Genomic DNA, 26,467 nt, shown 5'->3' with positions numbered 1-26,467 from the left:
AACCATGCTGTCACATTTTTAAAAGGGTGAGTTTTTAATCTCAGGAGCTTCTTGCACAGACCACCTCAGATCTAGCTGACTAATCATATACCCCAAAAACCTATGAGACAAATAATTTAAGGCAATATAAGCAAGACTGTGGACTTTGAAGCTTTAAGATTTAGAAACCCACTCAATGGAAGATCTGTATTTCCACTATTTAGTTTGTACAGCCCATCTAGATGAAACCTGAAACAAATAAAAAAGATGGACAAAGGTGACAGGAGATCTGACCCCTGAAGGCTGAAACAGGAAAAAAAAGCAAAAGCTGGATGTCTCTTTCCCAATCACTTGATACACTACAACTATAAACGCTTTTGGATTACAGATCTTCTGACAACTGAAGCTTATTGTAAATAAAAAACAAAAAAAAAAATGCTGTTATGGATGTGCCAAACAAACAAAAAAAAGTTTCCAATCAATCCCCCTCCTTTACTTCAAGCCCAGTATTTGAAAGCCTGTACAAAGTAGTATTTTTCAAAGCTAATACTGATATGGTGTCTCAGCATTTCTATTGTGGTATGCAAGGACCATTATCAAATGTTTACCTTTTTGATATCTTCATGTTCATAAATGCTTGAAGCCAGAGCCAAAGAAAGTCTTTCATAGATATCTGGCTTTTCAGAAAGCTCTTTCAACATTGCCACACGCTCTTGTGAAAACATTTTCTGCTCTGTTTCTTCATCAACACCATGCAGGCGTTTGGCATCAGTTTTGCGGTAGTGAATAACATCAATGTGGGTCTTATAGACAGATTTTACATTGCTCACCCTTGAATTAACTCTAACAGGAACTGCTCTGTAGATGCCTAAATGAAAAAAAAAAAAAAAAATATGATCATAGAATATGATAGGAATTTAAAAAAAAAAAATCTCCAACTTTGATTGAACCTAATGAACTATTTACATTTTCAGTTGATAGCCTGTTTTTGCATAATTAACCACAATGTACAATAGTGGTTTTCTAAAGGACCTGCCCAAGAAAGTTTAAATGGCCTGACCTTATCCCTGCTCCAGAAGGAATTTAGTGTTAAATCAATGAAACCTGTTCTTATTAAGTCTCTTAGGAATCTAATTATGTATCTACTGAAAGCACATTTTATAAATAAATACTTAATTTTCTCAAAATGTTTGTGAGATCAAAGTTTTATGTGCTTTTGAAAATTCTACCTTAGAATACTGAAGACTCATGCTCAGAAAATATAAGCCATTTTAGGCTGTTGAAAGTCTAAAATGGTTGTTTGTTAGCAATGAAAAAGTTTGAAAGCAGAAATATCTGCTAGTAAGAAAAAAAGAATTAATATAGTTTTAGCCCATGATGCTACACATCTACATTTAAATGTTAAGTAGTCCCACTTAAGTCCCTGGCACAATCAATAGTAATCAAGCTAAATACACATTGAGACCATTTCAGTATTAATCATAACTCAGTAGTGTACTTTTTGTCTGCAAGTGTTTTGTTGTCTAATAAAATCCGCATTTATAGTGAACTGCATTTTTGCAGGCCCAAGTCACTTTTAAGTCTCAAATCCTATTTAAATTGATTATTCAAAATGAATTAGTTCAATTTATTTCACCATACTTCATCTGTTAAAGAAATATGCAAGTTTTCCAAGAGATGTTCTGTTATAAAGGTGGACATATTTCCACAATACCTTGCACGTGACCATAAGTTAAGAACCACTGCCATTATTTATTAGAAATCACAGAAACTTTGAGGGGAAGGAAACAAACAAAAAAATCTCTTGCGCTCCTTCAGCACACAAAGATAGTGCCTACTAAGAAGTGGGGCTACTTAGCTAATTGGTAGAAAATACCTGGAAGTTTCAAGTCATCTTATACCACAATTTATGCTACCATATAAATTAGGCAATATTTCTATTCTATCCTGACCTTAACCAACATGAACTTTTATCATCAACTGTGAAGCATATAAATTGCTCAAATTGGCCTTGCTCCAAGCTTTGGTGCATCACTTTATTAGAGGGACACAGACTGAAGATACAAAAATTTAAACTAAATAATTCTCCTTTTTACCTGTAATATTAACTCTGTCACCTGGCTGAACCTTATCAACAAGGTCATTGTGAGCAAACAGTGCAACGGTATGAGGGGTCTGGCCAGCTGGCATATCTTCAGGAGACTCCTGCAATTTGATCTAACAAAAAACAAACACACACTCCAAAACTTAGTTATTTTTATAAATTATTCAACTTGTAAACATTCATTGAATAGAAAGAAACTTATGGACAAAACAAGTTTTACTTTTTCAAAAGTACACATTTTTACAAAATGCTAGATGCACTAAAATTTCACAAGATGGTGAAGGACTACTAAATAAAAATTGGGTATAAGTGAGAATTTTTTAATTAGTTACTATTGACATGGGTAGAAGTATAACAAGTGAGATTTACAGACAAAGCTAATTTAGTTAGATGCACCTAGACCAGCAGTGCACAATCTTTTTGCCCTGCAGGCCAGTGCCAGGTCCCTCCACAGGCTGAATCCAACCAATGGATGCAATCTAGTTGCAGGAGGGTATGGGTGCAACAGTGGTAGTCATTTCATCTGCCAAGGGACAAGGGCAGGGTGGCCCTGAATTGGACATGTCGGGGAGGACAGGACAGCCCCAATGCAAAGGTGGGGGAGAGCAGCCCAATCCCTCTGGACATGTGGAGCAGCGACAGCGCAGTGGTGGCCACAGTATGAACATACCAGGAATGGGGGCTGAAGCAGCCTCTCTGGACACACACAGTGGATGGGGAGGGTGGAGCAACCCTCATGCAGATGCATGGCAGTAGGGCAGAGTGTTTTGGTCCTGATCCAGGTGTGCAAGGGGGAGAAAGGAGGTGAGGAGCAGCCTGGCCCAATCTGGATGCACGAGGGCAAAACGTTCCTGATCCTGCTGTGTGGGCAACGGTGCAGGTGAGGCTGCATCCAGATATGTGGAGCTTCCACCACTCCCCACTGCCAAGTCTTCTGATGTGTGGGAACCTCTAGTCTATACCAGCAGTTCCCAATCTGTGGTATGGGTACCGCCAGTGGTACTCAGACAAACTTGTCAGTGGTACACATTAACAGATTTATTATAAATTACTTTATATGACAACAATTTGCTGGTGGTACTTAAGGTTCAATAGTTTCAAATTGGTCGTGCACAATCTGTGAGAGTTTTGGAACCACTGGTCTAGACATATTAGAAAGCTTTGAGTCTGAAAACTCATCATATAAATGAGAAGGTAATTGGACTGATCACCTTTTCTTCCGAATTAACACTAGGTCTTCCCCCTCTGAATGGATTTTTTTTTAAATAAAAAAGGAATCTTGCACTGTATCATTTCAGATGCTCCCTCAAAGAGCCGTAAATAATTTTCCATTTCAATATTTTCAGTACTAAAAAACAAGCATGTTTCAATAGTGATAATTAAACCTGAATGAAAAAAAAATTGGCTGGCAAAACACCTATTCCATTTTAAATGGCATAAGGCAAGCAACGTACCATCTGTTTATCTGAGAACATGGACCGATTATGAATCAGTGCCATGCTGTGTGTTGTGTTACAGTTCTTGCATGCTGATGGTTCAGCAATCCGGCCACGATCAATCTCTACTCTCATCGTAAAGGCGCAAACCTGGCACTTGAAGAAAGCTTCTTGCATCTCAGGAATTAGCTGCGAGCTTCTGATCACCATACCACTAATAGTAATAAGTTGGTCAATATCTGCAATATAGGGAAGGATACATGATAACAGATCACATGGAAATGCCTTATCTGCTTGGCTTCAAGCTCACCCTGTATTTAAATTTTTAAATAAAACGGACAGAATGTTTCAGCATAATTAAAGTGTGGGTAAAAAGGGCTTCTATCCAAATGTTTACAGAGAGATTTAAAACCTTCTACTTCCAGATGAAAGCACATCATTAACTATGAAAAGTTAAATGACTTTATGGATACATTATACTGCGTGGTGCTTCTTGAAATTGCCTCTGGTACATTTAACCTCAAATTACACAACATAGATATTACTAGTCTAGATACTGCACCAATCTAATATTCTCATGGCTACTCAAAGTATTTTGCTTTTATTATTGAACAAATTACTAAATTTCCAAGTTTCATTCCACACTTTACCTTCAGGGTTCAGACTTCTCATGTTTCTTGTTTTCAATGCATTGTATGGTCTTACTTGAATCTGGTGTTCTAATATTGAGTCAGGGTAACGATCAAAGAAGATTTCGTTAGCAGCCATGTCAAATGTTGGGATAACTTCCTGTGTTAAAAGGAACAGGGGCATTTAAAAGAAGAAGTGGAATTAAACCGTTACTGGTTTTTAATCAGAAAAAAAAAAATCAGTTTTGTGACGTGGGGTATTATAAAGAGGTAGGAACGGTCAGAGCTCTATGACACTTAAAAACTGCTTTTCAGAAAGGGAACGCAGCTGGCCAGTTAAATCTTGTGTGTTCCTCTGGAGACTACAACTATAGTAGGGACACTGCTTGTTAAAAAATGGTATTTAGGCAAATAACAAGAACTTGTAAAGAGAAAGGCTGATAATCAGTGGCACATTTATTTTTCGTGCTGGAGCTGCAGCTACCAAGTGACTGGTTCAAAATGAGTTGCGTATGATACATTTTGTGAAGAAATTTGAACATGTATGCATGCATACACATATGTACAATGCAACCGTATTTAGACAAGTGCTTAAGCATTGTACTATACAGCTAATACAACTGAGCTTTAACAATGCAATCTAAACAAACCGAATAACTGCAAGAAAGGTTTTTGACAACCGAAAATTAAACTGATTTTACCTGTGGATAGCAGACCAACTGTCTGTATAGATTTGCATCAAATGATCTTAGGTGCTCACAATTTACATTCAAGAACGGTTCTCCAACCATATCGATCTGCACATTGTATAAAAACAAAATATATGTTAGATGCACGGCATTTTCACCTACAACTTAAGGTATGTTTATTTACTACTACCATGGTACCTCTTCAAGTCGCTGCATATAGAGTGGCTCATTAAGATCCAACCCAACGTTCTCTTCCTCTTTAGCCAGCGGATCAATAAAACGCTGAAGAAATCTCTAAATATTGAAACAAAATAAAAATAATTAGATTTAGTTTCATCTAAAAGCAGGGGTGGGTGGGCAAAATGGTGGATCTGGCTGGTGCTCAGACACCATTCCAACAGCCCCTGCCTGTGTCTGTGTTGCCAGTTTCCATGGAGACCCCAGGAGCAGCAAAGCCATAACAGGGCAGGGCAGTGTTTCCATGGAGACTGGCCCCAGCAGCGCTGGCAGGGCACAAGGCAGGACAGGGAACTGCTTGGGTGCAGGGCCATGCAGGCAGCAGACTGCAGCTCTGCCCCAGCTCCGGACCATGCCGTCACCACTGCAAGATCCTAGCCTTGGCCCCAAGGCAGGTCCCCATCCAGTGATGCACCCTGCCAATGTTGCTGGGACCAGTTCTCTATGGAAACCCTGGCCCTGTGTTGTCATGGTTCCTTCAGTCTCCATAGAAACCAGCTGCAGTGACATGTGCAGTGGCTGCTGGGAGATGGAGTCTGCTGCAGGCCTCACCCAGCCCGTGGGCTGGACTCTGCCTGCCCCCAATCTAAAGTAACGGAGATACAGTAGGTGGTATAAATATTGTATTTCAGTGCCAACCCACTCCTTCACTGAATAACATTTTTTGCCAGCCGTTAGAAAAATTCCTGTAGAAAAGTCCTCAGTGAAAATTTCTTAATTCTAACAGTAACTTCAGAAAGTGTTTATTAAAGTGTAGCAAATATTATAAAAAGCTTTATCAAGTCATTGGCCCTGGCAGATATTGGAGGAATGTCCCAGTAATGTCAACAAATTAACATTCTGCCATGCCACGTGTGCACAGCAGGATGTGCAATTTTGAGATCAGGGATGAGATCCTATTCATGGCTTTTCTATTTGGTAGCACAAGTAGAGCAGAGGATCCAGGCTCCAACTGCATTGGCAAGTTCATTGCTGTGCACAGTTCACTCCTGCATGCGAGGTTGTGGGAGCCTGACTTTGAACTTGTCACCTAGAGAGAGCCAATCTGCTCCCCTCACCTAGCACTTGCAGAGCCATGTGCTGGCAGGCCTACAGGAATGAAGCAGACCATCATCCCAAGTCAAATGGAATTAAGAGTTGATATCTCGATACCAAATAAACAAGGATAGTGTCACTTTGAAAGTGAATTTAATTATCTTACACATGATGTGACAGAGGGAACCATTAAAAGGATGCAGAAAGCAATGATATGTTCAAAGCAACAGGCTAGAGAAATGAACCTTACAGCATCATTCTCCAAATATATGAGCAGGGCAAGACTGAATATGCTAAGGTCAGAAAAAGGACATTTCCAGTCATTAAGATGAGAGTTTGGGCTGTTTAACAGGTAAGTGAGAGATGTTATACAAAGAGAATTTGTAGATTTAAAGAAAACCTGGATGCAAGGAACTACAAAGTTCCAAGTTGAAGATAACATTCAGGGTACAGGCCTGGACGATAGCAGGACTGTCCTTCATAGCTAGTGAGAAAGGAGGCAGTAGGGAGGACTTAGATAAATATCCACAAGATATCAGCAAGACAAGGCTGGGATTTTAGTTTGAAAAGATGGCAACAACTCTGAAACAGGGGGAGAGAAAGGAGGGCAAGGGGGACCAGCAGAGAGAAGAGAGATATCTCAAGTCTTCAAGATAAAAATAGTAGTTCCATTTGTGGTTGGGAATGTTACCCAGACAAGGCTGAGAACTACTACCCTACAATTTTTTAGGCTTGAGACACCCCTTACAAAATACCAGCTCTTAGTTTTCACTTTTTGATAACAAAACAGGATTGAATGCTTTTGACACTATGGATTCCTATTTAAGAACTCTCATGGGTGTATCTTGTGTCATATTTATATGCCTAACAGTGCTAAAACTTACACAATAAATGATTTCAAGGCACCCCGGCCGTGAATCCCTGGTGTAGACAAAAAAGAAAAAAAAAGATTAAAAGACAACACCTGTGGAGTTAGGAAGTGAAGCAAATACTGAAGGATGAAGAATTGACTAAAGAGATGAAAGAAAAAAAAAATATCAGGAGAAAGAACAGGAATTGAAGTTAGAACAAGAGTTCAAGAAGACTGCTAACCGTATCAAAAGGCCGGTGACACGTCAAGTAGAATACAGATGGAACACTGGTTGTGAACCTGGATCGTGAAAAGGTCTTTAGAAACTTCTAGAAGTAATGTACTGAAAGGCAGAAACTGGAAAACAAAACCTCTCTCTAATGGAACTGGCAAAAATTAAGTTCCAAGCAGCATGTTTTTCTCTCCTTTTAAAATGCATAAAAAAGTGACAATGTTCCTTAAGCATACCAAAATAAATTTTAAACACAAGTACTCTAATTTTTAAATCAGACTCAGCTACCACTTATGAGTAAGATGCATTTCTTTTTTCACGCCAAAACTGAGGCATCTGTACCTGACTGTAACTTACCTGAAACTTTTCTTTGCATGAGGCTACATTCACATCTGTTCCCCAAATCACAAGCTTTTGTCCAAGAGACTGTTCATTTGCCACTGCATCCTCCGCTGGCTGTGTGAAGGAAAAATTAGAAACTATCACTAGGAACAACATTTCTGTCTTCAGAAAAAGTATCTGTAAACCCCAAAACATTTACTTACCCCATCAGAATGCAAGTCCACCTCTCTGGCTTTACGGGCAGATCCAAGATCTGGCCTCTGCCTAACTGGAGTACCTCTTACACCACTCCTTGGAGTACCCTCCACTCTAGAACTGGGAGTGCCATAGGTCAGAGGTGAGCTGATATCAAAATCAAGTGGAATTGCTACAAAGAAGAAGTTATAATTAAGTGCATTTCAAATTATCAGTGAATATAGTTTTACTCTGAAATATATTTAGTTTTACTCTGAAATATATTTTTTGTCAGTCATCCCACCAAAAGCTAGCCCTTCTCAGCACTGGATGAAGCAAGCTGCTGCTGCTTACAGAAGCTTAAGCATCTTTGGTTTAGTTAATCTACAATGTGCAAATGTACCCTGCCCTCTACATTATTACCTGACCTATTTTTTGAGTGATAAAATAATTGGTTTGCTAAGCTGAGCCAGCACTAACTGCAAATAAGAAACAATCCTGGTTTATTTTGAAAGAAAAGTTTTTGGTAATTTACAGTGATGTAAAAGCCAACTTTAGCATATTGACAATATAAGCATTTTGTTTCTTGTACATATTAGGTTGACAAAGATGAGAGTACCTGAATGGCGGAATTGTGTTGGACTGGAAAACAGAACATCTTGAGCATTAGGACTTTGTGTATCAGCTGCTGGAGAAGTTGGCATTGGCTGCAGGTCTCCAGTGGATGTAGAGTCATCTGCTCTACGTTTTTCGGAAGGAGGCGACTGAGCATCTTCAGCATGTGCTACAATAGAAATAAAGTTGATAAGTAGCTATTTCACTAGTCAGATTGGGCACATGAAGGCAGGGGGAAAAAGATGTAGTGCATGTGCCAGCCCCTTAAAACTAAGCCCTTGACACAGAGCAGTGAGGTCTGGGGTGCTGCAGATGGGATCTATCACCCATGATAGCACTGGTTGGCCATTCCAAAAGGCTGCCGACTCCTGATTTAGATGGTGTCCATGCAAACTTATACACACACAAGAACATGCTAAACTTTTAATACTTTGCTTAACATATAATCATTTGAAAGATCCCAAATTCTTAAGCTGTATCCTAAACATTACGAGATATTTGGTGCTTTTAGAATATTCATAGTCTGTCAAGACAGGGGTGCTCAACCTTTTGACCCTGCAAGTGAAGGGCTTGGATAGATGTTCAGTCTCTCCAGTGAGAGTCCCTGTTCTCCAAGGAGAAGCTACAAGCATACAGATGTTTGTAACTTTTCTCCCAGAGTAAAAGCGACTGCTCAGGAAAAAAAAATAACTTGGGAACAACTCGAATGAAATGTCTCCCCTCTGGAGAGACAAAATATCTGTGCAGGCAGCCAAGGTACAGCTGACCTCCACAATCCCAGGATATTTTGCTCCAGTGCCCTGGGAGAGAGTGTGTGGGTCCCAGACAAGCTAGGAGCAGATTCTGCGCTTTTGGCTACAAAAACCCAGTGCTGAAGCACTTTGGGGGCATGTTCTGCTCCTAGCTTGGAACCTTGACACAAGCTTAAGCAGAGAGCCTGCAGGGCAGGTGCTGGTTGCTGGGGGACCCCAGAGCACAGAGCTCCCTTCCCACCCCCCCCCCAACAAGTGAAGGGAATAGACAGGGTTGGGGAATGTGGGGGGCATGGTCAGCAGGGAAAGGTCTTACATATGAAGTTATTATATTGGAAGCTTAGAAATCATTGTATTTGCTGAAAAACTATCATACACTGAAAAAATTATTTCATAGATATGAAATATCTGCCAACAGGCAGGAAGTCAGCTAGGATCAAAAGATCCCACAAGATAAGCATCCAAACTCTTCTTAAGCATGTCCAGAGTTGCACCACATCTGGGAGGAATCTATTCCAGGTCTTGGGGGCTCAGACAGCAAAAAATTTTTCCTTATGTGCAGCCTGAAGTGGTTTTGCATGAGTTTGAGACAGTTGGACCTTGTCATCCCTTGGGGTGCTCTGGTGAACAGGCGTTCCCCCAGATCTTGATGCACACCCCTTATGTACTTGTAGGCTGCCACCAGGTCCCCCCTGAACCCATGCTTCTCCAGACTGAAGAGTCCCATAGCTGTCAACCTCTCTCCATAAGGCCTGCTGTCTTGCTCTCTAATCATTGCATGGCTCTCCTCTGGATTCTTTCAAGCTTCTCCACAGCCTTTCTGAATTGTGGAGGTGAAGGCAAAGGGTATTTACACCCAAAAGACTGCAAATAAGATTTTTTCTAACTATTTGATTTGATCTAATAAATGATATCACATTTATCCAAAAAACCTTGTCTGCTTAAGTTCTTAGATCAGGGGTAGGCAAATGCAGCCTGGCGGCTAGATGCAGCCCACCAGGCCATTCTCTCCAGCCTGCGGGGTCCCTGAAAAAATTAGAAAATTAATATTAATCTGCCCTGGGCTGCCCATCATGTGGCCCTCGATGACTTGCCAATACTCAGTAAGCAGCCCTCTGCCCAAAATAATTGCCTGCCCCTGCCTTAGACCAACACGGCTACAAACGATACCATCGTACCTTTTGATCACATTTACTATTCTTGATCGTGAAATTATGGTACAAGTGAGATAATTATCGTACACCTGGTAACAGTGGGTCGGTTTTTTCCCCCACCCCGTGCAGCTGGGGCCGGGTATGTCCTCCCCGAAAGGGTTCGCACTTACGCGTGGTGGGGGCGCTGGCGCGGCCGCGCTTGCCGCGGCGCCTCGGGGTAGAAGCGGGCGAGGACATGGCACTGGTTTCGTCTCCGCCGGCGGCCGCTGCTGCTCTATACTGGGGAATCTCAGGACCGCGGGAAAAACCACGCACAAGTCCCCAGTCTTTCCCCAACACCACAGCCCCGAACAATTCCGCGCCACGGAGATCACGTGGGGAGGAGCTCGCGCGCTTTCCCACCAATGGCTGAGCGGGAGAGCCCAACTCCGGGCTACGGGGGGGGGCGAGAATCTAGGTTCCAGCTAGGAATAACGGGATTTTTTTGAGGGGGGGGGGTGGCTGTGACTACCCTCCCCCCACCTCGGTGGAGACGAGACAAAATCCAAGTCTAACCCGGTGCTTGCATCTACCCAGAGGGAGGTGGCTGTATCGGGATATTGGGCAGTCTCATCTCAGACCCCTTCGGAGAGAATGGTATCGCCCTCCCTCGGCCACATTTCGCTGCAAAAGCACTGAGGCCAGCCCTCTGGGCGGAGAGGAGAGAGTGTTTTATTCTTGGAGGGTGGGGCTGAACTGCTCGGCCTCTACCACACGTAAAGCAAAACCGGGTGGAACCAATTCCTCCTTGCGGGGATCGCGGGCACCCCTCCGTCCGGCGTGGTTGAGTCTCCTTCCTCAGCGCCGACCAATCCGTTCCGCTAGTGGGAGGGGCGAGTTCCAACCGCCGGGGGTCGCGGGGGAGTCGGTTTGTTCCGTTTCCCTTCTCACCGCCGGGGACAGGTGGTTCCCTCTGAGCTGTCCGGTTGGGCCAGTCCCGGTGCCCACGAGCAGGGCCATGGCCGCGCTGGTGCCCGTGGATGGCGCCGGCAACATGCAGGGCTGTTTGCTGCAGTTGCACGGCACGCTGCGGGACCCGGACTCGGGCAGCGCCGCTCTGCGCGGCTACAACCTGGTGCGCAGCGTCGGGCAGGCCTGCGTCACCCGCATGGGGGACAGCGCCCAGGGTGCGTGCTGCAGCGCGGGGCGGGCGAGCAAGGGGAGTCCTGGGGCGGCGCCGCCAGCAAAGCTTCGCGGTTCTTTCAGTCCGCGCCGCAGCCGGGTGTGGGTAAACGCGGCTTTCAACGCTCGCGCTCATCCCTCTGTAGCCGGGCTGAAAGAAATCAGCCGTTGGGTTGGGTCCGGTAGTCCTGGCATTGAAAACGTTGCCAAATTTGGCAGAATTGGTTCCCATGACTTTGAATTCAGGAGGGCTAGAATGTATTTCTCCCTCTCACTTGCAAGAAGTAGGCAGTTTTGGGTTCATTTAAAAAAAAATACAATTTCATTGAAGTAATTAATTGCTGTTGGATACTTGGAATATTTCTATTCACACTTCTAAAGTATGGGATTGGTTAAGGTTTGACTCTCTTCTCTCTCCTCCCTGATGTGCAGACTATAAAAAGAAAAAGAACTTTTTAACATTGGCAGTAGAAATTCAGAGGGTTTGTCACTTCTGGAAATGAGTAATTTAACCTGGGTGAAATTTGCAATAACGATTTTTGCCAGGCCCTTGTTCTTGTCTGGCAAATGAAATGTTTCTGGGGGTGAATAAATGTAGAAGAAAAGTATCTGAACTCCTTGCACCTTTTCTAGGTGAAAATCAAAACCGTGAAGAAAATTCAGGGGCACTAATTGCACGTGCCCAGTGTGGCGTCATTCTGTAGGGTTCGTCTCTACAAGGGATTCTAGGATGAAATATGGGTTTAGTAATGTGGGGATCAGTTTTATTTTACAATGATTTAACAGTGTTAAAAAGTTCCTTTTCTTTTCCTGAAGCGTTACTAAACATGCAAAAACAGCTTTTGTGAGACCACTGGGCTTGTCTGACAAATGAAATGTTTCTATGGGATGAGTAAACATATAAAAGTATCTGGACCTCAGGACCTAGGCAGACCAGGTTCTTTGGGTGAATATGATATCTTTTATTAAACCAACTCAAATAGTTGGAAAAAATTCTTCTTTGCCATCTTTCAGGTACCCTTTGTCAGGCCTTCTTACATTTTTTCCAAGATAAAAATCAAAACTTGTTAATACAATTCCCTTGATTTTGTCTATACCACTATTTTAAATTATGCTAGTGCAAATTATACCAAAGGTGTTTGTTTATGATGTGAACCTGGTTTCAGATATTGCTTAAAACCAGATGACCATTTAGCTGTTCATCAAAATCATTAATTGATAGCGTATGATTGAAAGGCTTTCCTTGAGGATCAGTGCAGACTTGAAGTTACTGTAACTTATATCTGCCACAGGACTGGGACGTTAAGAAGTGATGACCTTGCCACTCTGAAACCTGAGTATCTAATGTACTCTAAATCTGGTACAAAATTTGTGTTTGAACCTGTGCAGAATACTACTGTTCAGGAGCTGTCAAGATGGTAGATTCTGGTCGTAATGAATCTTGAACCATAGCAGTACCATGGTGGCATCCCTGAACTGAAGGTGTTTGCTGAAAAATTCTTTCTAACCTTTAGGTACCAGCCATCTATCGAAAAGGAAAGGAGTCTTGTGTCCGTGTAGTCTGAGATCTGTCTGGGTCCGGTGAGAGAGGTTAAGCCATGCAAGGGAATGATGTAGTTAGCATTATGTCTGGCTGCCTTGGATTCCCCAGTCCAAATGACCCATTAGAGACCCAGGGATTGTAGGGCAGCAAGGATGGGGGGAGAGCGGGGGCTTTTGGAGAGGGAAGATAAAATGGAGAGAGATGCAATTAAACTTAGTAGAGAGCAAGAGGTTAAAGAAGAGGCCCCAGAACCAGGATAAAATGTGGGTAAAATAGATAAGTCATCTTGCTTTATTTTACCAAGATCTGATCTTAAGTCCTTGTGCACCATTGCAAGCGGTTAGAATGACCCAAAGAAAATTCCATCCTCCGGGAGTCGAATGCTGGTGACATACCAAATTTAGCCTTAGGAAACATTTGTGTTGCATCGTGCATTCAGCTTCTTCTGAATCTTAGCATAAATGAAAGAAGCAGCTTTATAGTTTTTGCAGCTGCCTAGAGAGCCTTTCAGATCCCAAGTATTAAAAAAAGGCAGTTATCCATTCTGCCTCTGCAGATTCACATCACTCTTTTTACATTTGGCTCAGACTTGAAAGGTTCTCTACAGCTATGAAGGCTAGAAGATTGTTTAGTTGATTTACACCAAGATTCAGAAGAAGCTGATTATACAAACCAAACCTTTCACCTGGGGTTAAGTGTGGTATGTCATCTATATTCAATTTGTTTGGCTTTGTTGAGAGAACTTACGCACAAAACTGCTGTTCGCCAATTGTCAAGATGGCAGAATCTGGTCCTAATATAGTACCATTCACAGCAGGTGTACAAAACTTGCATCTTCACTTCCTCTGCCCTGTACTCTTGTCTCAGTTTCCTTTACTCTTAACTGAGTGTCATGTGTTTTTCTTTCTGGAAAGATAAGAGGAAGTTCTAAGCAGCCTGGTATAGCTGCTTACAATTTTTAAAATAATTGCTTTGCAATGAGACTAACCAGTTGGACTGCTGTAAGTGGCTCAAATAAAAGGAAATGCTGCGGGCATCTCAGAGGCACTGCATCTGGCAAGCATGCTTTCAGTGCTTTATGTATGTTTTCTCTTTAAGCATGAAAGTAGTGTTTCCATGCTGTAAGGTTTCTATGAAGAGAATTCGGGCACAATAATTGCACCCGAAGTGTAGTCGTTCTATGGAATTCATCTCTACAAGGCATTCTAGGATGAAATGCAGGTTTAATAACATCTGGGGCTCAATTTTATAGTGATTTAACAGTGTTAAAGAGATCATTGTCTTTTCCTGAAGTGTTACTGAAAATGCAGTAATAGTCTTTGCCAAACCATTGGTCTTGTCTGGCAAATAAAATGTTTCTGTGGGATAAAGGATTGTTGGTTGTGTAGCCATGTTGGTCTAAGGACACGGGCAAGCAAAGTTCTTTGGGTTGATGTGATATCTTTTATTAGACTAAATAAAAAGTTGGAAAGCAGTTCTTTGCAAGCTTTCAGGCACAAACACCTTTTGTTGGACAATGGGAGGCTGCTGATGTGTACTGTCTAAGGTAGAAAAGAAATGCATTTATAACAGGCATGTCTCTGAAAACGTGGAAGTTAGGAAGACAGTGGGTAGAGATAGGAGGGGAAGGGGGAAAGGAGGGAAATGTATGAAGGGAATGCAAGTGGTCAGATGGAGTCAGGTTACCTGGGTTGTCAGATGTCCAGCAAGTTGTAGTGTGTCATAAATCCAATGTCTATATTAAGTCCATGATTTTTTTTGTATCCGGTAGATTTATGAAGTGAAATTTGTAGGCGTGCTTACAAAAGGTGTTTTGAATAAATGTAAGGAGTCCAGATACTTTTATACATTTTTCCTAGATGAAAATCAAAACCTGATAACATAACGCTCTTGGTTTTGTCTATGCTGCTATTTTAAGTAGGGGTACACTGATTTAAAGATTTTTTTTGGGCCCATACTGAGGGCCAATTATTAATGAGCCATATCAGCCGTTACGGATCTAATTGCCAGTATGCAGCCTGGCAGCTTGGAGAGCAGTGTCTGGCTGGTAAGTCTGTTTTGGAGGGGGAGGAGAGCTATCGGGGGGCAGATCGAGGCCCCTGCAGTGAGGGGCTGGGGCAGGGTGAGTTGCTGCCCAGCCAGTGTGGGGTGCAGGATGGAGCCATGCAAGGCTTGTCTGGGGGGATGTTAGGAGGGGAGGGCAGATTCCGCTGCTATGCATATCCCTTGGGGGAGCCATGGGGGATATGTTCCCTGTGGATCTGTGCATGGGGAGAGGGCGGGCTGCTGCTGTAGACTGGGACTGGGGGCTGGTGCCAGGCTCTTTCCAGTGGGGGACTGCGGGCAGTGGTGGTGCTGGGGTGGGGGGAGCTATGGTGTAGGCTACAGCCATCCCAAAATTTGCCATAGGCCCCTCTCGCAGTGCCACCTGCTCCAAGTGCAGCCTCAGCCTAATCCTCTGCCAGGAAGAGGCCAGTGCTACCCCTGGCCCCAGCCCACAGGGGCAGCCCCTCCTTGCCCCACACAGAGCCATGCAGCACATGCCACCCCCCACCCCCGGGCTCCCCTGGGGATGTGCTTAGTGGCAGGATTTGCATACCCTGGACAAGCTGCTCACGGTTCCCTCCCATGCCCCATCCCAGCTAAGCAGTGCCTGCCCCAGCCCCAGCCCCAGCCCCACTCCTTCCTTCCTTAATAGCAGGGGCTTCTATCTGCTTCCCCTGCACCCCTTCCCCTGCCCCCATTCCCCCCACAATAGACTTACTGGCCAGAGGCTACTCTGTAAACCGCCAGGCTGGCCGTGTGCATGCTGCGACTGCACTCATGCACCTGACATTTATCGGAGACGTTATCGGTGACATTAGCCAAAAAAGACAATTGCCAATGATGTCAATTTTCTTTTTGTGGGTGCCAATACAATATGGACCTATGTATTGGTTCACCTATAATTTTAAGGCATGGTAGTGCAAATCTACCAAAGACATTTGTCTATGGTATTAATGTGGTTTCTAATATCAGGTTAGGGCTGCTTAAAACCATTCATCATGGTAATTAATGTATGATTGTGAAAGGTCCTTCTTTAGGATCAACATAGACTTGAAGTCACTCTAATTTATATCTGCCACAGGACTGGGAGGTTTGTGCCACTCTGAGACTTGAACATCTATCCCACTGTAGGTGAACTGAAAATTTTACAAACAAACCAAGGTTCAAGAATGGCAGCTCATACTTGCATCCCTGTAGGTTTCAATGGGACAATTTATGTGAACAAGGGCTCCAAAATAAGGATTTATTTTATCTGGAAAATTAGTTATACCTTAAGGGTACTAGGGCAAGATTTAGAAACTGGTACCCTAAAGAATGTCCAGTAGTATCTGTGCACCCTGGTTTCTGTGCCTTGGCTGTTTGGAAGGAAAACATTTTCTGGGTTCTGTGTAGTATGACACTTTGCTCTTCCTGCAGCCTTGCAGTCTTCGTTAGTGTTTTCCAAAGACCAAGGATTACTTGTGTTTATCCGCAGATCTCTCAGCATTGAGGAGGTAAGTTCATCAACCTAATGTTTTTTAAGAACTATTGTATCTTTCGTCTTAGTAATACATTGCCTTTTGAGAAACAGAGGACCTGCCTCTAAATAAAATCTTTGTTTTTTTCAGTTTCGGGATTGCAGAGAAGAAGCCTTAAAATTTCTGTGTACCTTTCTGGAAAAGATTGGTCAGGGAGTTCATCCATATGCTTGTGATATTAAGGTTGGTGAAGGAAGAATTTACTTAAAATGTAAAAATGTCTTCCTTGTGCTCTTAATAGTTTCTTAATGCCTTTACATTTATTTTACAAGCTTACAACCCGATGTGAACAAATCAGTTTTAAAATTTTCATGTAGTGCGTTTCTTACCTACTTATATGGGAGTTTAAATAAATCAGCCTTTTTGTTTTATATGTTAGTTAAGTCATTTAAAAATGTTGTAAAGTTTGGCAGTATTTGTTCAATTACTTTGAAACTAGGACAGTTGTAATATATTTCTCTCTAAAAAGGCAATTTTTGGTTAATTTTTTTAATGCAGTCTCATTGAAATAATGGGGTGGGGGTTGATACTTTGAATCTTTCTATTCAAATTTCTAAATTCTAGGATGGTTTTTAAGGTTTGATTTCAACCCCTCCCCATCCTTCCTGAAATGCTGAGCTCCTGCTATGCCAGTTGGCAGTAGAAGTTCTGAGGATTCGTCACTTAAATTACTGGTGGCATCCCTGAAATAAAGGTGTTTATTGAAAAACTCTTTGTGAACTTTGGGTACTAACCATTGATCGAAAAGGAAAGCAGTTTAGTGTCTGCATGGTCTGGGATCCATCTAGGTCCAGTGAGAGAAGTTAAGTTATGCAGGGGAATGATATAGCTAATATTATGTCTGGCTTCCTTTGATTCCTCAGTCCAAATGACTCTTGCACTTGAGACAACTGGGTACAGTCTTTAACTTGAGTATTGAACAAGGCTCAAAGTCTCACCTCTGGAGCAGTAGCAAGACATCGTAACTGTTCTGCCCCTATACCTTTTTTGCTATATGAAGATAGGGCACAGTCTGAAGCAGAAAACCTTATTGCTTATTGGAGCTGGCATTTGTTAATTTTTAGGGCCCACTGTGAAGCTTTTGGAGTGGGTTTGATTCAGGTAGGTAGGGCAGTCAGATGTTAGAAGGTTGTTTTTATGTTCTGGGTGAACAAGCATTTTTATTCGTGTTGCCTTTTCATATGAGAAGTCATGTATTTTTATTTTTATACATTTCAGTGTGGTAAAATATCTAATACAGGGGCGGGCAATTATTTTGGGCGGAGAGCCGCTTACCCAGTTTTGGCAAGCTGTCAAGGGCCGCCTAGTTAGCCCCGCCCCTTGACAGGTGCCCCACCCCTGGTCACCATCTTGGGATCAATGTCCCAATGTCTTGGGATCAGTGTCTCAGGGCCAGCACTGGTGGAGCCCAGAGCGGGGCGCAGGCTGGCAGGCATCTGTGGAGCCAGGCTGGGCTGCACCAGCAGGGAGTGGGGAGCTGCCCCAGTTCCATAGAGCCCCTGCCAGCTAGGACCCCCCCCCCCCCCGACACTTACCTGAGTTTCTGGCATGGTGCAGCCACATGGTCCCAGGCCAGAAGCCCCTCTTGGGGCTTCCAGCTGGGGGGGTGCGGCCAGGCAGGCCCTGTGACCCTGCTAGGCTTCCCCTGGGTCCTACTGCCCCTGGTTCCTGTAATTTTTGACAGGAACCAAAGATAGATAAATATTAATTTTCTAAATTTTTTAGGGGCCCTATGGGCCAGATGGGCTGTATCCGGCCCATGGGCCGTATTTTGCCCATCCCTGATCTAATATGATTGGGAAATAGATGCCTTACAGAAATAAATAATAATAATAATGAAAAAAGGTTATCTTAATTTTTCCTTTGTCTGTGATTATTTTGACTTTTTTTCCCCTTCCCTCCCACAACATAGCAAACTTGTATAAGTGTTTATACAAAAGATAAGATGGCCAAATGTAAAATCCCAGCTCTGGAGCTTCTGATTAAGGTAAAACATACTTTACAATTCTTCATTGCTTCTGAGGCTGTAAACGGATGCAAGTTTCAAACACAGTTGAAGGGGAGGGGGAATTGTTGCTTGTGAGTGCAGTAACAGTTATATTGCAGCATCTTATATTTTTTATGCTCTGATAGGAGCAGATGAGCCTTGAGTGAAATGGGGTTAAAGTTTCAGTAGATTTGTATCTATTGTTATGCATAACTTATGCATTAAAACAGAGAGATTTGAGGGGAAAAAAATTAATTTGAAATTGCCCTAAGATGCAGTAACAACAAAGTGCTTCTGTAGTATGATGCATTAAGCCTTTGTCCTGCCAACACATGCTTAACTTTATGCATTTCATGAATAGTCCCTTTTAAAAAATATTCTTTGGGTCTTTTTCATAACAACAGGGTGGGTAGACATTTTAATATTATGGAAATTGTTTGTAAAATTGCACGTGCTGACAGGTGTGATATCTACAACTGTTTATGGCTTTAAAATGCTTTTCTTTTGACAAAGCTACAGATAAAATGTGTGTAAGTAGTACAGGAATAGAAAGAAACAGGTGCATGCTACCTACCATGTGCATAAGAAGATCATAAGACATTTTCATTTATATAGGCTAGATGCTTGTTTGCCTGAATTTTATATTACAAGAAGCTGAGGCCAGATTTCTTTAATCTAATTCCCAAGTCAGTGGGACCGATCAGATACTTAAAGCTCAGAACAGTATTTAGTACTGTTGGAATTCGGGCCTTACTCAGATTGTATCAAATAGGAGAACAAGTAAAATAGTAGTGTTTCTAATGATGCTCTCTCTCCTATATTTCCAGTTGCTTCAAAATGTTCAGTGTTTCAGTCTGATGGAAGAATTAAAAGTTGGAGAAATCTTTAACAAATTCTATGGTGAACTTGCTGGAAAAAGTAGGGTGCCTGACACAGGTAGACCTTAACTTTACTAGCAACATTACTTGTTTTATTTACTGTCTGTCATACTAATACCTAGATGGATTATCTCCTACAGAGATCTGAGTAAGAAGGCTTTATGGAACAAACACAAAACTTTCACAACATACTGTGTTTAACATCTTGTTACATATTAGAAGTAGGGTCCACTACTGAGACTTGTCAAATGCTCTCATTCACTAACAGAAAATTACGCTTAGGGAAACTACAATATACTATATGTTATCTTTTCACAAATGCTGTCTCAAAACATTATTAATAATGTAAGTGGATGGATAACATTAATTAAAAAAATCATCCTCCCTAGGACAAATCAGTGTCCTCAGGAAAGGCAGCTGTTATGTACTGTATAATTATTTAAGTGTTCTGCTCCCATAAACTCTGATTGTGTCTCTAGAAAATCTGTACGTGTATGTACTCTAGCACTATGGTGATAGCATTCATTAAGTGCAGTTTGTCTCTGCTTACAGTGAAGTTCTAACATATATGTTTTAACATTGTGTGATGTTAGAACTTCTCACTGGCTAGGAACCCATAGCAACAAGGTGCTGAGCAATCTAATCTCTTGTTGTCTTCTTAGCCCTTGTTGATTTCAGTTTCATTTGGGGTGTTTGGCTTCTCGGAGGATTGAAATCACACAAATGGGTAAAACAGATTGAATAACTTTAGTAAATTAATTTTCACTGTGGAAGTTAATGGTAAATTTCAGATCAAATCATAGGAGAAAGTATGTGTTCTTAGAACACTTTCTTATATGCCAGTCCTCACTCCAAAATGTGACGATGCCTGCATCCAAACTCTGTAAGTAGGGGGAAGCTTTTCTAATAATGCTGCTGTTTCATATGCAATAACAATACTGAGTAACATAATAATTTATATCCCTATTCTAATTACTTTTAGTGTTGGAAAAGATATATGAGCTTTTGGGAGTCTTGGGAGAAGTCCGACCTAGTGACATGGTTGACAATTCTGAAAAGTTATTCCGAGCTTACTTGGGAGAGCTCAAAATACAGGTACGATAGGCACCTGTTATAGGACTTTGCCAGTGAGCCGTTGGATCTTTTCTTCCTTTGGATTCTATTCTGTATGATGAGTTGCTGTTCATACCAAGACCATATCTTTTAAATAATGTCTATAACAATAACTGTGAACACTCGTACACTTTCAGAGGTTGTTAATAGGCATGGAGTGTCATGTGCTCATTGGTTATTGAGTCTTGGGTAGGTTTTAGCTGAAGGGGAAGGAACTAGTGGCCCCTTGTGCCACTGTTTCAGCTGGAAGAAGAGCATGATCCTCACTACCACTTATGGTTCAGGCAGGTGGTTGTCATTACTGTGCTACTGATTATCTGAACACTAGTAAGTTGAAGAACTCAGTTGCTTTCCTCTGTTCAGAAGGGTGACAGCACAAGTCTGATCTAGCAAATACGTCTTTTTTCTGTATTTTACTCTTCTAAGGGGTAGTTTTTGTTACACCAGTTTTGTTTCTATACGTGCAAAGCTCTTTAGTGGACACAGTGCTTATGCTAGGTAAGGAATTTTATGCAAGTATACTTATCCTATCTTCCCAAATCACAGAAACTGTTTTAACAGGAAGTGTCTATATTGGTGTAGCTATGTTGGGTAAGAGAGATCTAGTATGTGTGTCCTTTGTCCCATCCCTCATGCTCCTAATTGACAGGCTTATGCTAGATGACTTGAGTATAAACTTCGCTTAACTGCAGCATAATATTTTCTTTAAAACTTGTTTTCAGATGACATCAGCTACGAGGGAGCCCAAACTACCAGTAGTAGCAGGGTGTCTGAAAGGACTGACTGCACTTCTATATAACTTTACTAAATCCATGGAAGAAGGTACAGAATCTTTTGTATAGATAAGCTTTAACACTTGTAGAGCAGATAAGCAGCATTTGTTCATTCTGCTGTAAAGTTTGTTACTTGCAGCTATTGTGCATGCTGGTAAAATGCTGGCAGAACAGCTGCCTGTATAAGGCACCCCATATCATAAAACCTCTCTGGCACCCTTATGCATAGGAGACCCTTGATTGCATCCTTACCTTGCACAACCATGATGAAGTACTCTTTTCTCAGCAGGGGTTGACAACTACATTCTTTGTTAAAGTTAGAACATTGTGGTGATATGTAAATAACAGATGACAAGTATGCCACCATGGCTGTATTTATTAAAATGTAGGTTTTCAGCTAACAAAAGAAGAATATATATATTCACTAGACAGATGCTCTGCTTTGAGGAATGTGATATGTTGTCTTCATAACAAAATTAGAATATTATTTTACTGTTTTGATTCTACCTTGGATATGGCTTTAGTAAAATGTTTCCTGATCGGTTGTTCCATAGATCCACACACTTCGAAGGAGATATTTGATTTTGCGGTGAAGGCAATCAATCCACAGGTAGATAATGTGTTTTCCTTTTGCATGTGATCTGTTCTGTATGCAGTTGTGATAAAGAGCAAGTCTCTTACAGTGAACTTTTTGCTTTTACAGGTTGACCTAAAGCGATATGCAGTACCCCTAGGTAGGTGTCTTCTTGAGTGAGTTCTGTTTGCCATATTATTGATACCATGTTTTTCTTGGAGGAGACATGTTTCCCATTCTGCTGAAAAGGGTATTTGTTCTCAAAGCATATTCTGCCTTTAGGCTAGAAGAGTAGAGCCCCTCTGTTGTATATTAGTATTTAGGGTATTACAAGGGCGCAACTGGCTGAGCAAAGCAAAATCTTATTTGGCCGGGTCAAAGGGAATCTATGGGACTGTAATGATGGAAAGACAGATTAATTAGGAGGTATTTGATACCTCCTCTTGTCCTAATATAAACCTCTGGAGTGATCAGTTCCCAGAAACTAGAACCCAAATCCAGCTTGTAATGAAAATTGTTTTTATATTGCAGCTGGTTTGCGCATGTTCAGCCTGCATGCTGCTCAGTTTGGCACCTGTCTTCTGGATAACTCTGTCATGCTGTTTGAAGTGATGTCCAAATGTTGTGGCCACACAAATGTAGATCTGAAGAAAGCTGGTCATTCAGCCCTAGATTCAGTTCTTAAACAGGTATTACTATTCACATGGTTGCTCCTAGATTGTCAAGGAATTAAATTTCTAAAATAACAGAGTATAGAAGTAGTCTTATATGGAAGCTCAATGGATAAGATGCATGTACAGTAGATGATATAGATGTTGTCTGTCATACTGTAGTACAGAATTATTTTTTTAAGGTTTTCAGTATCATTTTTGTGGTAGCTTTTGTTTTGTTTTGTGTTGTTTTTCAAGTTTCCAGTAATCCTTAATTGTTTGTGTATAACCTGCAGATTTCTCTAATGGTGGCTAAAGACGCAGAAATGCACAAGAGCAAGCTGAAGTTCTTCATGGAGCAGTTTTATAACATCATCAGAAAAATGGATTCCAGCAATAAAGAGCTGTCTATTGCCATTCGTGGATATGGTCTTTTTGCAGCGGTATGGCAAAACTCATTCTCATTCCCTGGGATAGGTTTGATGTTAGGTTTAGGAAGCTACTGACATTTATGTTCCTTTTCATTAGAATAGCACATTACGTAGGGAATACTTTCTCTTCTTTTTCTTCCTGAATTAAGTATGAAAAGGAGGACAGTCAATGTTCATTTTGGCTCAGAATCGTTGCTAAAGTTTTAGTGAACTCCCACTGTATTTAGTGGGAGGGCTTTCAAGATTGAACCTAAAGCCTTAGTTATTTTTCTTCATATGTGATTTATGAAGATAGTAATGCCTTTTCCACGCTGAATTCTGGCCACATTCATCCAATTAAAGCTCCCTCTCTTCTGGTAGGTTATGAGCTTTTTAGCCTTGACAGGTACTAAGGTTGGAGCTGTCTGTGGGCGCATCTACATAAGGCGCTAAATGTACAGTAGACTAATTCTACTGAGCGTTAGCATGTCACAGTGAGAGCCGTGCTAATATGTTAATGCATAATACACAGTAGTAGTAGTCTAGGCACTACTAATAAAGGCACTACTGTGCAGTATTACTGGTTTCTGCACATTTGATTTCAGTACCTGGTAAGACAGGTACTAAATTTAATATGCAGTAATGACAGTGTATTAATGAATATGTGGAAGCACCTAGTATGAGCTAAAATTAACATGCGTTTATCGTGGTAGGAGATTCCATTTTCTTTTTACTTTGGAATTATGGATTTAGGATGCTGCTCTTGATTTGACTGTTAGGATATACCAGTCCTATTAACAAGTTTTCCACATCTTCACCTTTGGAGAAATTATAGTAACTTTACAGCTGTCTCAATCCATAACAACTTTGGCATGGTAAGTACTTAGAGTATCCTTAAGTTACCCTGCTGTTTAAGGGTACTTTAAATGCAAGGGGACAATTTTTTCTGCATTTCTGTATCTAAAAGATTAGAACTAAATTCTTAATTCCTTAGGCTGGATTGAAAAAAATTTTTTAAATGGAAGATCAAGAGTTTGTATGATTGCAGTAAATAATGAAACATGCCCGGTTTGTTGAAACATAACTAACAAATGTTATACAAATTTAGTACTAGATTTCTGTGAAGTTGCAAAGGAGACATCTTTTTTATTAGTTTGCTTTTAACTAAGATTATGCACTTATGTATTTGTTTTGCCTTGTTTTGCAACGCTTCTTTGCCTAACATTAAAAATAATAATTTTATTTTCTCTCATTAAAGCCTTGTAAAGCTATCAGTTCTAAGGATGTTGATATCATGTATATTGAGCTTCTTCAGCGCTGTAAACAAATGTACCTCACTGAGGCAGAGACAGCAGATGACAATGTGTATCAGCTACCAAGTTTCCTTCAGTCCATTGCGAGTGTTATATTCCACCTTGATACAGTAAGTGGGCTATCTTTAGTCACACTATTTGGTATCTTTTTTGCTAGTAATGTAGTGAACTACAGCCGAAGAAAGTGACTTTTGCTTCTCATAAGGTCATAATGACTTAAGCTCCTTTCTGCAGGGTAAGCTGAATAATGCTGTCACAAGATTTTCCTGTTAGAAACATTTTCACTGAACAAAGGAAAGAAAAACATTAATGTTGTTATACTAAAATGCTAAGGTGCATCATATGGGAAAAAAGCGCACTAGCCGTGTGTGAACAGGGTTTTTGTCCATTTAAAAAAGCTACCTTAACTGGGTATGGAGTTACTCTTTTAGGTGTAGGCATTTTAATAACTATGTCAAAAGGACAAACCACCACAGTTATGTCTACATGTTTTAACCTAAGCTTTCTTTGTATAATGTTTTCAGTTTGTTTCCTCATGTGTTTTGGACAGAACATTTTTTTGTACTCAGCTTAATTTTTTTCCCCCCTTGTACATTACATTACTCTAGACCTTTCTCCCCTCACATACTCGCTGTATGAAACCTTTTTCTAGTAATAAAAAAACCCGCATCTGACCCCAAGCTGTACTAGGTTCACTACTATCCTTCTCTCTTTTGTCAGTGCTAATAATGCCACACTGACTCAGATATTGGGACTCGGTTATGATTTTTAAATCTCTTGGTTTGAATAAGGGCTTCCTTGGTACTAGTCATAGGTTGGGAATAAGATATGTGAAACAAGCTCTATTTGAGCGTTCTAACTTCTAAATCGGTTAAACACATTAATTTAGATGTTTAGTTTGTGTTATAACCACGTGAAGCTTACACTTTCATACAAATAGGAAATGAGTGTGATTTTGCTTCTGCTTCTGCTTCAGCTTTCTGCTTCAGCTTTCACTCAGAAGTTGCCTTTCTGTTCCGTGAGAGGTATAATCTGTTCCCTGAAAGTTTCCTTTACCTTCTGTTTTACTTGATCTTTTAAGTGAATGTCTGTATAACAGCTTACCATGTTGCTTGCCATCTTTGGGGAGTAGGCACTGGTGTAACTATTTCTTCCTCTCTTATCTTTTGTAATGAACTCCTTTATTGGGGAAGGTTTGCATAGTTCTCTAGTTCTGGGGGATATTATAACGAATGTCCTTATGTGACACTTTTTTGCTTTTATTTCTTGTAGCTTCCCGAAGTATACACTCCAGTTCTTGAACACCTAATTGTGATGCAGATAGATAGTTTTCCACGGTATAGTGAAAAAATGCAACCAGTCTGTTGCAAATCTATAGTAAAGGTTTTTCTAGCCCTGGCAGGAAAAGGACCAGTTCTGTGGAATTTTATCAGCACTGTGGGTGAGTCTGTGATACAAAAACTCTCCCCCTTCCCCCCACACTTCTTCCTCCTTTCAATAGTAAACTGATTTTAAGTGAGGTTTTATGGAGTACTTTTGTTGGTAGCCACTTTGGTTACCAGTCTGAGAATTCCTATTTCCTTGTTAGTAAAGGTTTGGGGTGCAAGCAAGTTTCCTTAAACATCCACATCAGTGGTAACTTTGAATGAAAACATGATGATGATCTAAAACAAAAAGTAAATGATACCATTACAAAGATGGTAGTTACTGCTCTTGTTCAGATTGAGGCTTTTCCAGGAAAAATAAAATTCCTGTTTCTCAGGTAATACTTTTTTTCTTTCAGTGCATCAGGGTTTAATCAGAGTCTGCTCCAAGCCAATCGTGTTTTCAAGGGTAAGCTTATTTTTCAGATCCTTTAAGGTACTAATTAGAAATGTTTCTGCTTTTAAAAATTTAAAGGATGGAGTTAACTGCTTGTAGCTAGATAGTATATCTGTAAGGAGTTAACTGTTAATGTGTTATGCTTCACTGAAAAGAATCTCTAAAATAGCAGATACCTTGGAGATAAAATAAAATGTAGGTTCAGTACCTGATTTGCAAAAAATTTAAAGTAGCTAGTTCCCATTGCTATCTCTAACAAGGTAAAAACAGAATGCTTGTGTTTAGCCTTCTGATTTAAATCTGATTTTCAGTTACTGAAGCTATTGAGACTATATATATGCCTACTTATAGATTTCTAGGGTTGGAAGGAACCTATTAGATCATCAATATGATATATACTTAATTTATATCTTAACAATTATGTAAAAATGTTAATTTACTGATTTTTTTTTT

General features: G+C 41.0%; 2 protein-coding genes across 2 annotated transcripts in view; one reads left to right on the top strand and one right to left on the bottom strand.

The window, feature by feature from the left end:
- The window catches only part of MCM4 (minichromosome maintenance complex component 4), a 19,522-nt gene extending 8,985 nt beyond the window's left edge, over nucleotides 1-10,537 (bottom strand). Inside the window, exons 1-10 of the mRNA XM_019547834.1 lie at nucleotides 10,399-10,537; nucleotides 8,327-8,491; nucleotides 7,737-7,900; nucleotides 7,549-7,647; nucleotides 5,036-5,131; nucleotides 4,850-4,945; nucleotides 4,170-4,308; nucleotides 3,538-3,758; nucleotides 2,076-2,196; nucleotides 588-847 (exon numbers count right to left, since the gene is read on the bottom strand). Coding sequence (XP_019403379.1) covers nucleotides 588-847; nucleotides 2,076-2,196; nucleotides 3,538-3,758; nucleotides 4,170-4,308; nucleotides 4,850-4,945; nucleotides 5,036-5,131; nucleotides 7,549-7,647; nucleotides 7,737-7,900; nucleotides 8,327-8,491; nucleotides 10,399-10,465 — 1,428 coding nt within the window. The 5' untranslated portion in view covers nucleotides 10,466-10,537. The remainder of the gene's footprint in view (nucleotides 1-587; nucleotides 848-2,075; nucleotides 2,197-3,537; nucleotides 3,759-4,169; nucleotides 4,309-4,849; nucleotides 4,946-5,035; nucleotides 5,132-7,548; nucleotides 7,648-7,736; nucleotides 7,901-8,326; nucleotides 8,492-10,398) is intronic.
- A 665-nt stretch (nucleotides 10,538-11,202) lies between these two features.
- The window catches only part of PRKDC (protein kinase, DNA-activated, catalytic polypeptide), a 131,690-nt gene continuing 116,425 nt past the window's right edge, over nucleotides 11,203-26,467 (top strand). The window contains exons 1-14 of the mRNA XM_019542262.1: nucleotides 11,203-11,394; nucleotides 16,395-16,471; nucleotides 16,586-16,678; nucleotides 18,408-18,482; nucleotides 19,310-19,418; nucleotides 20,343-20,455; nucleotides 21,196-21,295; nucleotides 21,801-21,856; nucleotides 21,950-21,980; nucleotides 22,352-22,509; nucleotides 22,767-22,913; nucleotides 24,139-24,303; nucleotides 25,466-25,634; nucleotides 25,977-26,026. Of these exons, the coding sequence (XP_019397807.1) occupies nucleotides 11,226-11,394; nucleotides 16,395-16,471; nucleotides 16,586-16,678; nucleotides 18,408-18,482; nucleotides 19,310-19,418; nucleotides 20,343-20,455; nucleotides 21,196-21,295; nucleotides 21,801-21,856; nucleotides 21,950-21,980; nucleotides 22,352-22,509; nucleotides 22,767-22,913; nucleotides 24,139-24,303; nucleotides 25,466-25,634; nucleotides 25,977-26,026 (1,512 nt within the window). The 5' untranslated portion in view covers nucleotides 11,203-11,225. The remainder of the gene's footprint in view (nucleotides 11,395-16,394; nucleotides 16,472-16,585; nucleotides 16,679-18,407; nucleotides 18,483-19,309; nucleotides 19,419-20,342; nucleotides 20,456-21,195; nucleotides 21,296-21,800; nucleotides 21,857-21,949; nucleotides 21,981-22,351; nucleotides 22,510-22,766; nucleotides 22,914-24,138; nucleotides 24,304-25,465; nucleotides 25,635-25,976; nucleotides 26,027-26,467) is intronic.

Source organism: Crocodylus porosus, unplaced genomic scaffold, assembly GCF_001723895.1.
Source record: "Crocodylus porosus isolate Cpor-Errol unplaced genomic scaffold, CroPor_comp1, whole genome shotgun sequence".
NCBI lineage: Eukaryota > Metazoa > Chordata > Crocodylia > Crocodylidae > Crocodylus > Crocodylus porosus.
The sequence above is the reverse complement of the archived record's forward strand: the minus strand, read 5'-3'. Positions and strand labels throughout refer to the sequence as shown.